Source organism: Heptranchias perlo, chromosome 6 (genome assembly GCF_035084215.1).
Source record: "Heptranchias perlo isolate sHepPer1 chromosome 6, sHepPer1.hap1, whole genome shotgun sequence".
In the NCBI taxonomy this organism is placed as follows: domain Eukaryota; kingdom Metazoa; phylum Chordata; class Chondrichthyes; order Hexanchiformes; family Hexanchidae; genus Heptranchias; species Heptranchias perlo.
Window position 1 is genome coordinate 36,728,070 of NC_090330.1, and position 14,340 is coordinate 36,742,409.

The 14,340-nt window shown below is 40.8% G+C and overlaps 1 protein-coding gene across 1 annotated transcript in view; it reads right to left on the reverse strand.

Annotated features, from left to right (window-relative positions):
* Window positions 1-14,340, reverse strand: part of ddx10 (DEAD (Asp-Glu-Ala-Asp) box polypeptide 10) — a 306,011-nt gene that overhangs the window by 257,028 nt on the left and 34,643 nt on the right. Inside the window, exons 5-6 of the mRNA XM_067986115.1 lie at window positions 8,210-8,330; window positions 5,357-5,546 (exon numbers count right to left, since the gene is read on the reverse strand). Of these exons, the coding sequence (XP_067842216.1) occupies window positions 5,357-5,546; window positions 8,210-8,330 (311 nt within the window). The remainder of the gene's footprint in view (window positions 1-5,356; window positions 5,547-8,209; window positions 8,331-14,340) is intronic.

Here is a 14,340-nt window from a genome sequence, read left to right on the forward strand (position 1 = left end):
TTTTTAACATCCTTGTAAAGAAACCGGTGTATGAAAAGAAAGCACAAAGTAGCATTTACCAATTTTTTACTACACGTACATACCAATACCACTAACTGAAGGGGAGCAAGTTGCCCAGAAAGTCTAAACTCCTCTTACATTAAAAGGACTTCCATCCTTCTTCTAAAACTATGTTTTGTTTTTAAACATTTATATGTACATTGACGGCCATGATGTAATTGTTTTTCTGTCAATATGCAATAACTGAATATTCACATAATGGAAACAAAGATCAGAAGTAAGCAAATTGTGATGCACTTAGTATGGACTTCACAACTGATGCAACAAATGAAGGCACATCACAAATCTGCAGCAAGCTTTTATCTAGTCAGTGATCAAGTGAACAGATGTAATGACTATGCTACTATTATCACCACCCATTATATGCATCAAATCAGTGACCGTGTCCAGCAGGTCATTCATCTAATAGGAAGCTACTATAATTTTACAAAGATACTCAGAACATGGGAGTAACCATGCAATAGATAAAATAAGTTTGCAGTGAAACTCAGGTTATCTTTTTAATAAGTGCATCCTCTGCTTTGCATAACCCTGATCCATTTGATGACTTTTTTTAAGTTTCAAAAATACAGTGCAATTACTTTTTGAATCCAATTTAACTCCACTCTCCCTGCACCTGCTTATTCTTAAACTCTCAACTCACATACCAGGACACTGAAACTTGCCCTAATTACAGTAACAAAACTATTTAACATATCAGAAACTGCTTTATTACTTCAGTTATTAAACCTGTACAAATAAACCCAAGCTATTTTACATATAAAAGACTACTTCTGCTGCCCTCATCTTTCCTTCCTCCTCAGTTCTCTATTATTTGAGCTGTTTCATTTTTAACTGATTTAACCTATTCCAACTATTTTTCTTTTTTTTTAAAAATATAAAAAACACTAAGTGGTTTTTGCATTGCATTGATACAAAACCTGCAGTAATCAGGAGTGAAGCCGCATAACAAAGTGCACATCAAATTTTGGTATGCAGTCTGACACCATCTACGAAGCAGGAAGTTTCACACTGCTTCAGGTTTCCACCAGCTGCAGTACAACTGCTAATGCAAGTAACTGCCCTTAGCCTTTTTAATAACAAAAACTTAAATCAGCATTTGTACACCAGTAAGCAGAGCTCTGCAAATGTATGTTGGGACTAATGCACTTGGCTGACCAGAAAACAACTGAATCAAAGTAGTATCTCAGCAGACTGCATATCATGTTAAGCATCAAACTTGTACTGCGGCACAACACATTTTTACTTATTTATCCCCCCCCCCCACCCACCCAGTGTCTTCACACCCAACCATCCATTCCGGAGATTTTTTTTAAAAAGGCAATCCTGCCAGATTTAAATGGCAGGCAGTGCTGATGGAAAAGGAAAGTAATATTTTGAAGTTCACATCTTACAAGGCAGGTGGACAGATCAGTACCGTACAGTGACGAGGACCTGTTTCGTATTTTTTTAAAATTTGTTCATGGGATGTGGGCATCGCTGGTGAGGCCGTCATTTATTACCCATCCCTAATTGCCCTTGAGAAGGTGGTGGTGAGCCGCCTTCTTGAACCACTGCAGTCAGTATGGTGAAGGTTCTCCCACAGTGCTGTTAGGAAGGGAGTTCCAGGATTTTGACCCAGCAACGATGAAGGAACGGCAATATATTTCCAAGTCGGGATGGTGCGTGACTTGGAGGGGAACGTGCAGGTGGTGTTGTTCCCATGTACCTGCTGCTCTTATCCTTCTAGGTGGTAGAGGTCGCGGGTTTGGGAGATGCTGTCGAAGAAGCCTTGGTGAGTTGCTGCAGTGCATCCTGTGGATGGTACACACTGCAGCCACTGTGCGCCGGTGGTGAAGGGAGTGAATGTTTAGGGTGGTGGATGGGGTGCCAATCAAGCGGGCTGCATTGTCCTGGATGGTGTCGAGCTTCTTGAGTGTTGTTGGAGCTGCACTCATCCAGGCAAGTGGAGAGTATTCCATCACACTCCTGACTTGTGCCTTGTAGATGGTAGAAAGGCTTTGGGGTGTCAGGAGGTGAGTCACTCGCCACAGAACACCCAGCCTCTGACCTGCTCTCGTAGCCACAGTATTTATGTGGTTGGTCCAGTTAAGTTTCTGGTCAATGATGACCCCCAGGATGTTGATGGTGGAGGATTCAGCGATGTTAATGCCGTTGAATGTCAAGGGGAGGTGGTTAGACTCTCTCTTGTTGGAGATGGTCATTGCCTGGCATTTGTCTGGCACGAATGTTACTAGCCACTTATGAGTCCAAGCCTGGATGTTGTCCAGGTCTTGCTGCATGCGGGCTCGGACTGCTTCATTATCTGAGGGGTCGCGAATGGAACTGAACACTGTGCAGTCATCAGCGAGCATCACCATTTCTGATCTTATGATGGAGGGAAGGTCATTGATGAAGCAGCTGAAGATGGTTGGGCCTAGGACACTGCCTTGAGGAACTCCTGCAGCAATGTCCTGGGGCTGAGATGATTGGCCTCCAACAACCACTACCATCTTCCTTTGTGCTAGGTATGACTCCAACCACTGGAGAGTTTTCCCCGATTCCCATTGATTTCAGTTTTACTAGCGCTCCTTGGTGCCACACTCTGTCAAATGCTGCCTTGATGTCAAGGGCAGTCACTCTCATCTCAAATCTGGAATTCAGCTCTTTTGTCCATGTTTGGACCAAGGCTGTAATGGGGTCTGGAGCAGAGTGGTCCTGGCGGAACCCAAACTGAGCATCGTTGAGTAGGTTATTGGTGAGTAAGTGCCGCTTGATAGCACTGTCGACGACACCTTCCATCACTTTGCTGATGATTGAGAGTAGACTGATGGGGTGGTAATTGGCCGGATTGGATTTGTCCTGCTTTTTGTGGACAGGACAAACCTGGGCAATTTTCCACATTGTCGGGTAGATGCCAGTGTTGTAGCTGTACTAGAACAGCTTGGCTAGAGGCGCTGTTTTGTGTGTCACAAACTGTGCAGTGTTAAGAATATAACTTGTGATAGTGCTACAAAACCAAACATGAATCAAAATTTGCAGGATAAAAAGGGTAAGTTTTGCCATGAGAAGGTCAGCAAATTGAAAAATCCACCCTCACTGTAGCACCATGTTTTCCAATGTGCTAAGAGTGACATGAAGGATATGCTCTCAGACAGTTTTGTTACAGTAGACATTATTGCACTGAAGGTGCTTTTGTGAGGCATTGCAAGGAGGCCATGGCAGAAATTGTCTATTGAGGGAAGAAGTCCGTCTTCATCAACATTTGCTTATCATGCAACAAAATCATTGAGGAAAAACTGTTTCCGGGCTTCATAAGAACAACTGGTTGAAAAGATCAGACCTTCATGAAGCACAACCTTCCTATGGATGAAACAACTAACAATGTGGGCGTTAGCCAGCTGAAAATCTTAGACAGAAAAGTTGACAACACCCATGTGATCATGAACTTACCGCTTTGGGGAGCATACAAGGCAAATAAACCTAAATAAGGTTCCTATTTTACACGTAGAAATTCAATGGATTACTTTTCAAATAGCCTGAATTGCTTCAACAGAATCTGAACTCTTCTGCAACTTCTCTTCAACAGTTTCCAAAACTTTCATAACAGATTGCCAGAGATGCTTGAAAACCCTTTTTATGTCAGCAGTGAGTGTGTCACACCAAACATTCAAATTGTACTAAATGAGCTCCCACGCAATGACCAGCTGAAGAGCAAGACACTGATGTGGTGGGTGTGCCAGCATTATACAAGTACCTGCCAGACGAAACTTAAGGTCTGAAGGGTCACATTCATTACATGCTTTCATTATTCAGCAGCTAGTGTTTACGTATGTAAAAGAAAAATTCTCAAAAAGGAACCAGCAGAAGTTCTGCTTCTGCTCAAGGTTCACTGATAAACATCTGCAGTACATTCTTTCATGGTACCAGCTTTGTTGTGGACAATGAATGAAAGACGTGACAAAGCAGAAGTAAATTATTGTGTGTTTAGCTGTAAATATAAAGCCCAGATCTCACAAGCAAAACTGATACCTGTGGAAGTGTGTGCCAATGTTTGTTCAATAAATAAGTAAATGTTTTACTACAATAAAAAAAGACTTTGGGTTGGATATGGTGTTTAATCATGATTCTACCTCATTCCAAAGCGGGTGCGGCCACTCTGTGGTTACAGGATGTGCATCCAGCCCCCTGATCCAAAAGGATGCACAGCCCTGCCATACAGGACAGCAAACAAAACAGTATATATTTACTCTAACACAAAAAAATGCCAATTAACTCCAAGTCTCAGCCCAATAATGCTTAGATTTAGGTATCCATCCTAGTATTGTAACTCAAATGATTTTTACATCTACCAAAAATCATTTTCCCTCCCCTTCTCCATCAAAGCTAATATCTGACAATGGCAATTAGTTTTCATAAAACATCCCACTGTCTGAGGTCTACTTTTGAGGCCACACTGCGCAGCACGATAAATTATGCACGTCTGTGAGAAGTCAACTTTAATCAAGAGCAGTATCAATGGAACAGGGGAGCAGCAATAGGAGCAGGGAGCAATCGGGACAACTCAAGCAGCTGGGGCCAATATTACACTGATTGATCAGTCACTCTGAAATCATGATGAGCTACAGAACAATTAGTAGAACATGCCACCATCTAGGCTGTCAAGGTTGGGCTAATTTGAACAGGGATTAGCTGTCTACAAAATAATTACTGTAACTGTATTAAGTTTTAGTCCCTAGGAAGGGTAAGAAAAAATTCAATATCGTTGAAGTACTGCACTGCTTTTTTTTTGAAGTCTGAGATGAGCTTTCTGCAATCCATGGAATTCAACATTGATTTTCACCACTTCAGAAAAGCAGTTGGCCCACTCTACATACTCCTGAGGCAGTCTGATCCACCATTTCCCACTCAACAGCAATTAAAAAAGTGAGTATATGCAGATTGAAACAGACACACATGCACAAAGAGAAAGCAAGACAGATGGGGATGGGGATGGAGATGGGGGGAGACAATAGAGAGAGAAAGAGAGCGCGAGAGAGCATAAACACAAACTCTTTCCTGTGAACTTCTGTAACTTCATTGAAGTTGTAACTAAATTGTTTTTGATTTGAGAAACAGACAAGCGAAGCAGTACAACTCTGACATTTATGCCTGCGCAGGAGACAAGTTGTGAATGACCTACAGGACATTCAGGATACAAGCATTACACTAGAACAAAAATTATTACTATTTACAGTTATCTTACAGGAAATAAAAGTCTGAGGGTCTTCTGTAAGTTTACAGCCTTGTTATATTAAGCAAAATAATGACAACCTACCTGAATTTAGCATTTTCATGAACCCAAACATACTCTGGGTCTTTCAGACTCAGTCGTGCTAAGTCCCTGACAGATTTAGTTTGTGTTGCTGAGAAAAGCAAAGTCTGGCGCTTTTTTGGGAGGTTTTCCACAATGGCATTCATTGTTTCAGAAAAGCCCATATCCAAAATTCTATCAGCTTCATCCAAGACTGTAATAAGAGAGAAAAAAACACATCCTGGTGAAGGAAAAGGATTATATACAATCAACTCAGATTTGAATATATTCACTGCTGAACCTTACACATTACAACAGTGGATCATTGCAGATTCTATTGTAATCAAAACTAGTTACTGATAGCCACGAGCAAAAGTATTCAAATACAGATAAGTTTTCTTTTAATTTTGTACAGTGCAGTCCTGATACAATCAACCTCACAAAGTTAATTTATCCCTTTGAGGACTGTAGCAGCATTTTCCCAGAAAATTAAAAGCAAGGTTATTCTATTTTATTCTAAGAAACTATGATTTTGTTCCAGGACAGCATGACGCCACAGCAAATTTGATCTTCAATGCACTGCATTCACAGAGTGGTAAGATCTGTCAGTGATCATAACCAGATTGGCCACAGATGCTGCAAATCTTAGCAACTGCAATCCTCCTCTTTTAATCTTCTGGCTGTGGTCGTCCCAAACATCACCTCAGCTCTGGTCTCCCTATTGAACTTTTCACAACTGGGGCTTATACCATAGTCTACTGAGGATATGAGTCTTCAGGCATACAGCATACATGTTGCTCATCACAATTGTCTCGCTGCAACATGCTCAGTACGCTGGCCATTCATTCACTTCAATTCAGTGTTGGTCACTCTATACTCTGTTAATATCCAACATCCTCACAAATGTAATCCAAAAACACCCAATTTCTGCTTTTGTGCCTTCCTCGAGATCTAGCTCTCAATACCATACAGAAGTGTCAACTGGACACTATCTTTGTGCACTCTCACATGACGTCTGTACTCCACTTGAGCAATTTCCGTAGTCTGTCAAGATACTCATAGCTAGAGCAACATGTTTTCATCACCTTCGTACATCCTCTTCATCAGGCATACAAATTCATACACCACTTCCACCTTCTCACTAGCTGTAACATTTTCTTCAATCTTCCTTTATCTTTACTTACTCTTCTTTGTACTACAGGCAAAATCTTGCTGTTCTGAAAACCTTGCATTGAGCCTCCCCTTCCTTCAGCATAGGGGTCCTTGCTGATCAGGAGACCAGTAACCAAGGATACAGCGAGAATAGCACCCTCTTCCACATACAGTGTTCCTGGACTGCTCTTGCAACTTTTAGTCTCTCTGCTTCCTATTGCCTCATGGTCCATAACAATACTGAACAAGTCAACCAACAAGATGTACGCCTGCCAGACTCCTTCCTTCACTTCAAACCATTCTGATATCCTCACATAAACCTTCATGTCCTTGTGCATCATCTTTCACAGTTTAATGATGAGATGCAGTTCAATGATTGCAATTTCCACATGATGAGTTCCTAATATCAAGCACAACACTGTGGAAGACAGAGTGAAGGCCAGGCACTTTATCATAGGTAAGACAACTGGTGGGGAGTAAAACAAGTCACACCAATCATTCTTACATACTTCTTAGAAGCCAACCACAGAGCAATTAGAAGATGCACAGCACAGGGAGACCCCAGAAAGCGACAGGCAAACAACTGATGAAACTTTCACTTCCAGGTAAGAAAAGAAAAGCTGAATATTTCAGGCTCATCACACATTGGCTGTAGACCAATGAAATCTGACATTGTAAAGAAGCTTGTTGACCGTAACTAGAAACTGACTGGTTCAATTAGCTCATAGTAATGTAGTGATGTTGTGCCCAGGAACACCAACATTCTGTGCCAGAGTGTAACAGGACATTGCAATTTCTCACATAGTGAGATCCCAATCTCAGCTGTGCCATCAAGTGCAGGTCAGGTACATCCCCCGGTATATATTTCAGGACATTCTTGTAACTGGCAGCTGAGAAGCAGTGTTAGTAGTTATATGGAAGCACACTTTTTTTTTTTAAGTACATAGCCTAGGACAACCTACTGTCGCTCAAAACAAAAAAACAATCCAAAAACGGAGGAAAAATTGGGGGGGGGGGGGGGGGGGGGTTGGGTGGGGTGGGGGAAGTTAATTTTTTTTTAAAAACTCAAATTCTTCTGAATGACAAGGATGCATTACTCATCATAACCAGATTCTCAAAACCATTTAAATATGAAAGATGATTTTAAAACAAACATAAAACAGACACAAGATCTATTTAAAGGGGAAAAGATAAGTTGAAGGGGAGTCATTTTTGTTCAAAGCAATCATCCATTTTATAGGGGAAAAAATGGTCACCAGAATTGTGTTTTAATTACCAACGTGGAGAGCCTCAAATCAGATTCCTTTCACTACTAGGTCACCCCAATGCTTTCATGAACAGAATGTGACCTCATGTATTCCACAGAGGTTCCATAGAAAACAGCAAGAGCCATAAACTCAGACCAGAGCTGAAGAGTTCCTGGAAACTATGTCACTCGCCCTGCAGTCCCAGCCTACAGTGTGGTTTCCCAGAGTCCTGCAGAGCAGTATTCAAGCTGGTCTGACGTTGCAGCCCCCAGTGTTTCCTATTGAGTTTCTCTAGAACGCACAAGGATGTCATTGGAGTGACCTGGTAGAGAGGAACCCAATTCAAGGATCTCCATGCGAGTAATAAAATTAGTGTTTTTACAAAGTATCAATGAAAATTCTGGTAAGTGCGTTGCTTTTTGCTCTGAACGAAAAGTGCCCCCCCAAGATACATTTCCCTTAAATCCAATGCACTTACTAAGCATCTGAAGGTCAGAAGCATGGAAGTAGGTAGTCTCATCCATATGCTGCAGAAGACGGCCAGGAGTACAGATGACAATATTGGTACGATGGATCCTCTCAGACTCTACTTTCAGATCCTATTGTATGTAATGACATGCATTACACATTTCATATAAATGACTACCAACTTCGGACAATATTAAGGGGAAGAAATAATGGATTCAGGACTAAAATATGCGATAATTAAGTTGTTCACAAAGGCTGTCCCAGAACCAGTACAGGGGTTTGCTAATTCACCCACCCAATATCATCATTACAGTTCTGAGGTACTGACATAAGTCTCCATATGTCAAATAAAACTAAAAAACAAACATTCACGCTGCATGGAAGAACGTATAGAACCTATGCATACCAATAGGAAAGATGAGTAACAGAGGAAAAAGGCCGATGTGGGCAACAGTGGAAGTAATGCTGAGAATAAGGGCAAAAAGATCGTTCAAGTATAACGCTATGCGTAGCAGAGTGCAATGGGACAAATAAAAGATATGGTAAATGGGAGGTTAAGAAACTGGTCAGAGAAATGTCAAATATTTCTATAAATATATTCATAAACAAGCAGGCGAAAGAGAGGTGAGGACAACGAAAGATCCCAACGGTGACAGAATATTAATGGACGAAGGGATAACAAATATATTATTTTCTGTGTTCATGGGAATCTTTGGAAGAAATTGGATAGCCAGAAGGTGAAGGATAGAATACTAGAGCCTGGTCTTTAGTTGCTTCTTAGGAACAGGAGTAGGCCATTCAGCCCCTCGAGCCCGCTCCGCCAATGTGGATCTCTGAATAAGCCTTTATTCAGAGAACTACATTACACACAGGGCACCCCCCTGGATAAGCTCTCATACAAATGAGAACCACATGAATACAATTAACACTAATTGATATAAATCATATGGATACAATTAACAGATTCCTGTTTCTCTCTCTCTCTCTCTAAATAATAATTAAACTTGATATATACACAATACAAACAAAAATTTCAAAAATCAAAAACTTCCATACACTCTACAACTTATACTAGTCACAGCATTGCATTGGGAGGCAACCCTTCTCCAGGACCCCAAATAATTTCCTCGTACATGTACTTCTTTTAGTAAAACAATCCGACTGTCGGTGGCTTGAATCCACCCATTTAATTTTAAGAGATTTCCTTTCTCTCCAGCATTTGTTTCAAGCCAGCAAGATCAATCTGTAATCTTTTCTCACTCACACTATCCCACAATGAACGATTGTCTATATAACATTCAGTCGGTGTACTATCAGGATGTCATTCAAAATATTTGCCAAATAGAATCCCATATCTACTGCGTCTACAAGAGCCAGTGTTTCAGCAGCCAGAATAGTTTTAACAACCCTTTTTATTTTCTTAGCTTCCCAAGCAAAAGGACAACATTTCCCATTCTCACCCATAAGGAACACTATGAAACCAGCTGCACTAGAATACCCATCAGGAAGATTAGCATGTGAAGCATCGCTAAAGATAAGTAGCTTCATTTTCTTTGGGTCACCTAAGGATGGGAACCTAAGTACGCATTTATCTATATTTAATTCTCGTAATGTTTTATTTGCCCTTAAAACATTCTCTACTATGGGGTGTTTCAATGAAGTATTTAACACCAACACATCAAAACTAGCATCTGGTCTAGTCTGAGTGCACAACCAGTTCAACTGACCAATCAAGCTTCATGATTGCTCTGTCTCTTCTTTAGATATAACATCACCTTTCTGTGATGCCCTAGTATGATTTACCGGGATGGGAGTAACATTCTCTAAATAGGACTGTTGATTTAAAGTTGTACCAGATCCACTCTGCTTGATATCAAAACCAATATATTTAAAAGCCCCACAGGCCTGACTCCCAATTTTAGATTCTACTCTAATCTTATTAATGACGAATCTCAAATTCCACAGTACCACCTCATAAGAAATCATGAAGATGCCTGAAAGTTTTCCGTATGGTACCAATAAAACATTGCGGGATCCGATTTTAGTTGAACACAACCTATGTTCAGCAAAACAGATTTCACCGAAAAATACCAGACCCTGGAAGCATCATTCAGGCCATAGACGCATTTGTTTAGTTTCCATAGTTTTCCTTCTGCATCTGCTGCCTCTATAATGTGGAGATGCCGGTGATGGACTGGGGTTGACAATTGTAAACAATTTTACAACACCAAGTTATAGTCCAACAATTTTATTTGAAAATCACAAGCTTTCGGAGGCTTCCTCCTTCCTCAGGTGAATGTCAAGAAATCCTCGAACCTTTCTCATTTATAAATCACAGAACAATACCTGGTGATTACAGATAATCTTTCCAACTGCCCGTTGCCAAGGCAATCAAAGTGTTCGACGATTTTGCATTGTCGTGTGTCTCGAAGGCCGCCTTGGAGTACGCTTACCCAAGCAGAAATTGATAGCCAAGTTCCGCACCCATGAGGACGGCCTCAACCGGGATCTTGGGTTCATGTCACGCTACACGTAACCCCGCCAGCGAACAAAAGTTATCTGTTTTTAATATAACGGGTCATTTGCTGTCTTTCTCTTCCTTCTGGATGTTTCTATGTTTCTGCCTCTCTCTTTTTTTTTGGTTGTTTGTATATTCGGTGGTCCTGTAGGTAACACCTCTCTGTCTGAACACTTTGATTGCCTTGGCAACGGGCAGTTGGAAAGATTATCTGTAATCACCAGGTATTGTTCTGTGATTTATAAATGCGAAAGGTTCGAGGATTTCTTGACATTCACCTGAGGAAGGAGGAAGCCTCCGAAAGCTTGTGATTTTCAAATAAAATTGTTGGACTATAACTTGGTGTTGTAAAATGGTTTACAGCTGCCTCTATAGGCAGTTTCAGAAACATTTCTCTCTGGAAAGTATCGCCCTGCAGGAATGCGGCTTTTATGTCAATCGACCTACATTCCCGTGAATATGTTACCAAAAGAGCCAAAAAGATTTAAGATTACCTTTCCAGCAGTGGGAGGATTCACTCAAACATCTTTTTCGCCCAGTTTCTCTTCAAAACCCTTGGCTACCAACCTCGCTTTAGCCTTATAAGTCCCACCTGCAAGGACTTTGTCAGTACAAACCCATCTATGTGACAAAGCTGGTTGACCCATATCTGTTACTTCAGAATAAACTCCAAATTCTTTCCAACCATCCAACACCCTTTGTTTTGCCTCTTTTACCCATTTATCCTCAAGTTTATTGGCAGGCACCAAAACGTCACAATCATGAGGACTTCTGCTTCTAATTCTGTTACGTAACTGTTCTGTGGTCTTTGTTTCATTGTCTGACCTCATCAAGTTACGTCTTCTACTTCCACTTCGATGTCTGTAGGGACTACTACTGCGAGATTTCCCTCTTACATCCCTAGCCCGTGATTGTTTTCCGACGTGAGATTTACTTCCAGACTCCCTATCAATACTTGTACTTCACTTTCTTACTCTTCACTCTTTTACCCCATTCTGCCAGTCCATGGACCTCGCTTCATGGCCATCCTGAACATTCAACCAAAATTTAAACCTACCAGTAACTTTGCCTGCACGTCCCAAAATTGTTGCATCCCTCCATTCATTAGTCCCCTCTAGAACATATGTCACCCTTGTAGCCACTTTGGGCAATTGTTCTATGGATATGATAGCTCTGGCATGTGTTTCATGATCACTGACATTACCACTGTTCAGCCCTTGATCTACCTCAGTCTGTACCTCAGGAACCTCATCAAAAAATCATGAAGATCTGAGGAACAAGGTGTCTCGTTTACTTCGACCAACTGCTCAAGAGTCCGAAATGTTATAATTGATTCCAATTAATCGTAAGGAATGAACCTTAACAGTTTGATTGTCATGTTGGACAAGTACTGTCTTACCATCACGACCTATTACCTTACCAGGGCCTTTCTATTCCCTATGACCCTCTTTTTTATAGTATACCAAATCTCCTGAATTGAACTCTGTCTCAGGTGGTCGAATACGATGCCTCAGTGCTCTACGAATTTTCTGATACCTCAGCCTTAATAAAAGCCTGTCTCCCTAAGTGGACAGCACTTAAATGCTCAGAAAAAAATGGCACTAAACTGTAGTACCTTCTAGGTCAGGAGGATCAAAGAACAGAAGGTAAGTTGGGATTGCGCCCATAGACTAGTTGGTAAGGACTATATCCTCCAACCATCTGAAGAGAATTCTTTGCATGAACTGCCCATGCTAGGGCAGTTGACAATTTACACTCTGTTCCATCAGCCAAAATTTTATGCACCATGCTGTCAATCACAGCATGATTCCTTTCACAAAGACCACTGCTAAAAGGGCTCTCAGCTGCTGTATTCATGACAATTATATTCATGTTCTCACACATATCTCTGAACTCTGCATTGGCGAATTCGCCTCCATTATCAGTCAAAACTTTTGCTGGTGTCCCAAGTCCAGTCCCTATCCATTTTTCCATAATTTTATCTAGAATAACCTTCTTCTCCTTACTATAGATTAGTGTAGAAATACTAAATCTCATAGCCAGGTCAATAAAATGCAAGATGAAAACATTTCTGTCTTTGTCCCATACCTTTAGATCCATGGTAACTACCTCGTCAAAGTCACGTGCTTATGAAACACTTATGATCAGACATGGGGGCGTCCATCTATACTCCTTTCAGATTTCGCAGTTCTCACTAATATCTTCTATGAACCTAGTATACTCATCAACTACACCTTCATCTTTTAGCAGGATTTTTAAACATTGACAAGTTGAGTGGGCAAATTGTCTATGCAACTTTAAGACAATTTGTTTTTTTCTCTCTTATTCTTATCACCTGATGCCATTAATACTTGCCTAACATGCTGATGAGAAACATCGGGTTTTATTAAGGGGTTACAATAATGCCCTGACTGGGTAAACTGCAAATCAACCGATTTCCGAAAAATGATTGCCTCATCGTGTTCCATGTCAAGTTTCATTTTTGCCTTTTTCATGGAAGGTTGACCCAAAACCATAGATGTCTCACTAGAGAGTACATCCGTACTTATAAAATGGTTTATTCCAGCTATCTTACATGGAATTACCATTCTCGAGTGACCTCAAGGTGTTGTCATCTCCAAACTTAAAACACGTAGACCTTTCATATTCTTTAACCTTGTGTCGATTCTCACCACTTAGTGAATTAAGATGACATGTTAACCAATCTACCCCACATACAGTTGAAGTACATGCACTAAAACTGCACAATTAAAGGAATCCGCAACTAATACATTCATCACAGGATAAAACTCCTTGTGACCAGTATAATCTGTTTACAGTCATCATTATCTTCATCCTCTTCCTCAGAACTACTTTCTTCCTGCATCATCTCAAAGACCGAGTCTTCACTCTGGGCAATTTGCCTCATGATGATACTTAGTGTCACATCTAAAGCATCTCCTGATGGTTCAAAATCCGAGAACATCAGAGGGAAATCGTACCTCGATGATTTAAACTTGCTTTCCGCCATTTTCCACAATGGCCACAAGGCTGTCAAGTTTTTTAATGTTCAAACAAAAATATCGTAGTTTCCAACCTCCACCTTTAGGCAACCATCCTCTGCTACCATGTAATAAATTGGATAGCCCGGTGTTGTAAGATAGAATACTGGAGCCTGGTCTTCAGTTGCTTCCAAGCCTTTATTCAGAGATTCACATTACCCACAATGCACCCCCTAGATAAGCTCTCATAAATTGATACAAGAGTTCCCAATTGATACACACATGAATACAATTAACACTAATTGATATAAATCATATGGATACAATTAACAGTCTTCCCAGCACAGAAGTTGAATTTCCCAGGGGAGAAGGGGGCAGAATAAGTAGAAGAAATGGAAATTTCATTTTTGGCGGTCATTTACTGGCTGAGGAAGTTAAAGGTAGACAAGGCACCAGGTCCAGAAAGACTTCACAGAAAGAAGGGTACTTAAAGAAGTGGTTAGCAAAACTGGAAGTAGCATCCAAGGATTGCTAAGCAGCTAACTTACCAGTTTTTTAAAAATAAGGGGTATAGGGATCATCCAGGAAACTATAGGCTATGATCTATCACCAGTTGAGTATAAGTATCAGAAGGCATCTGGA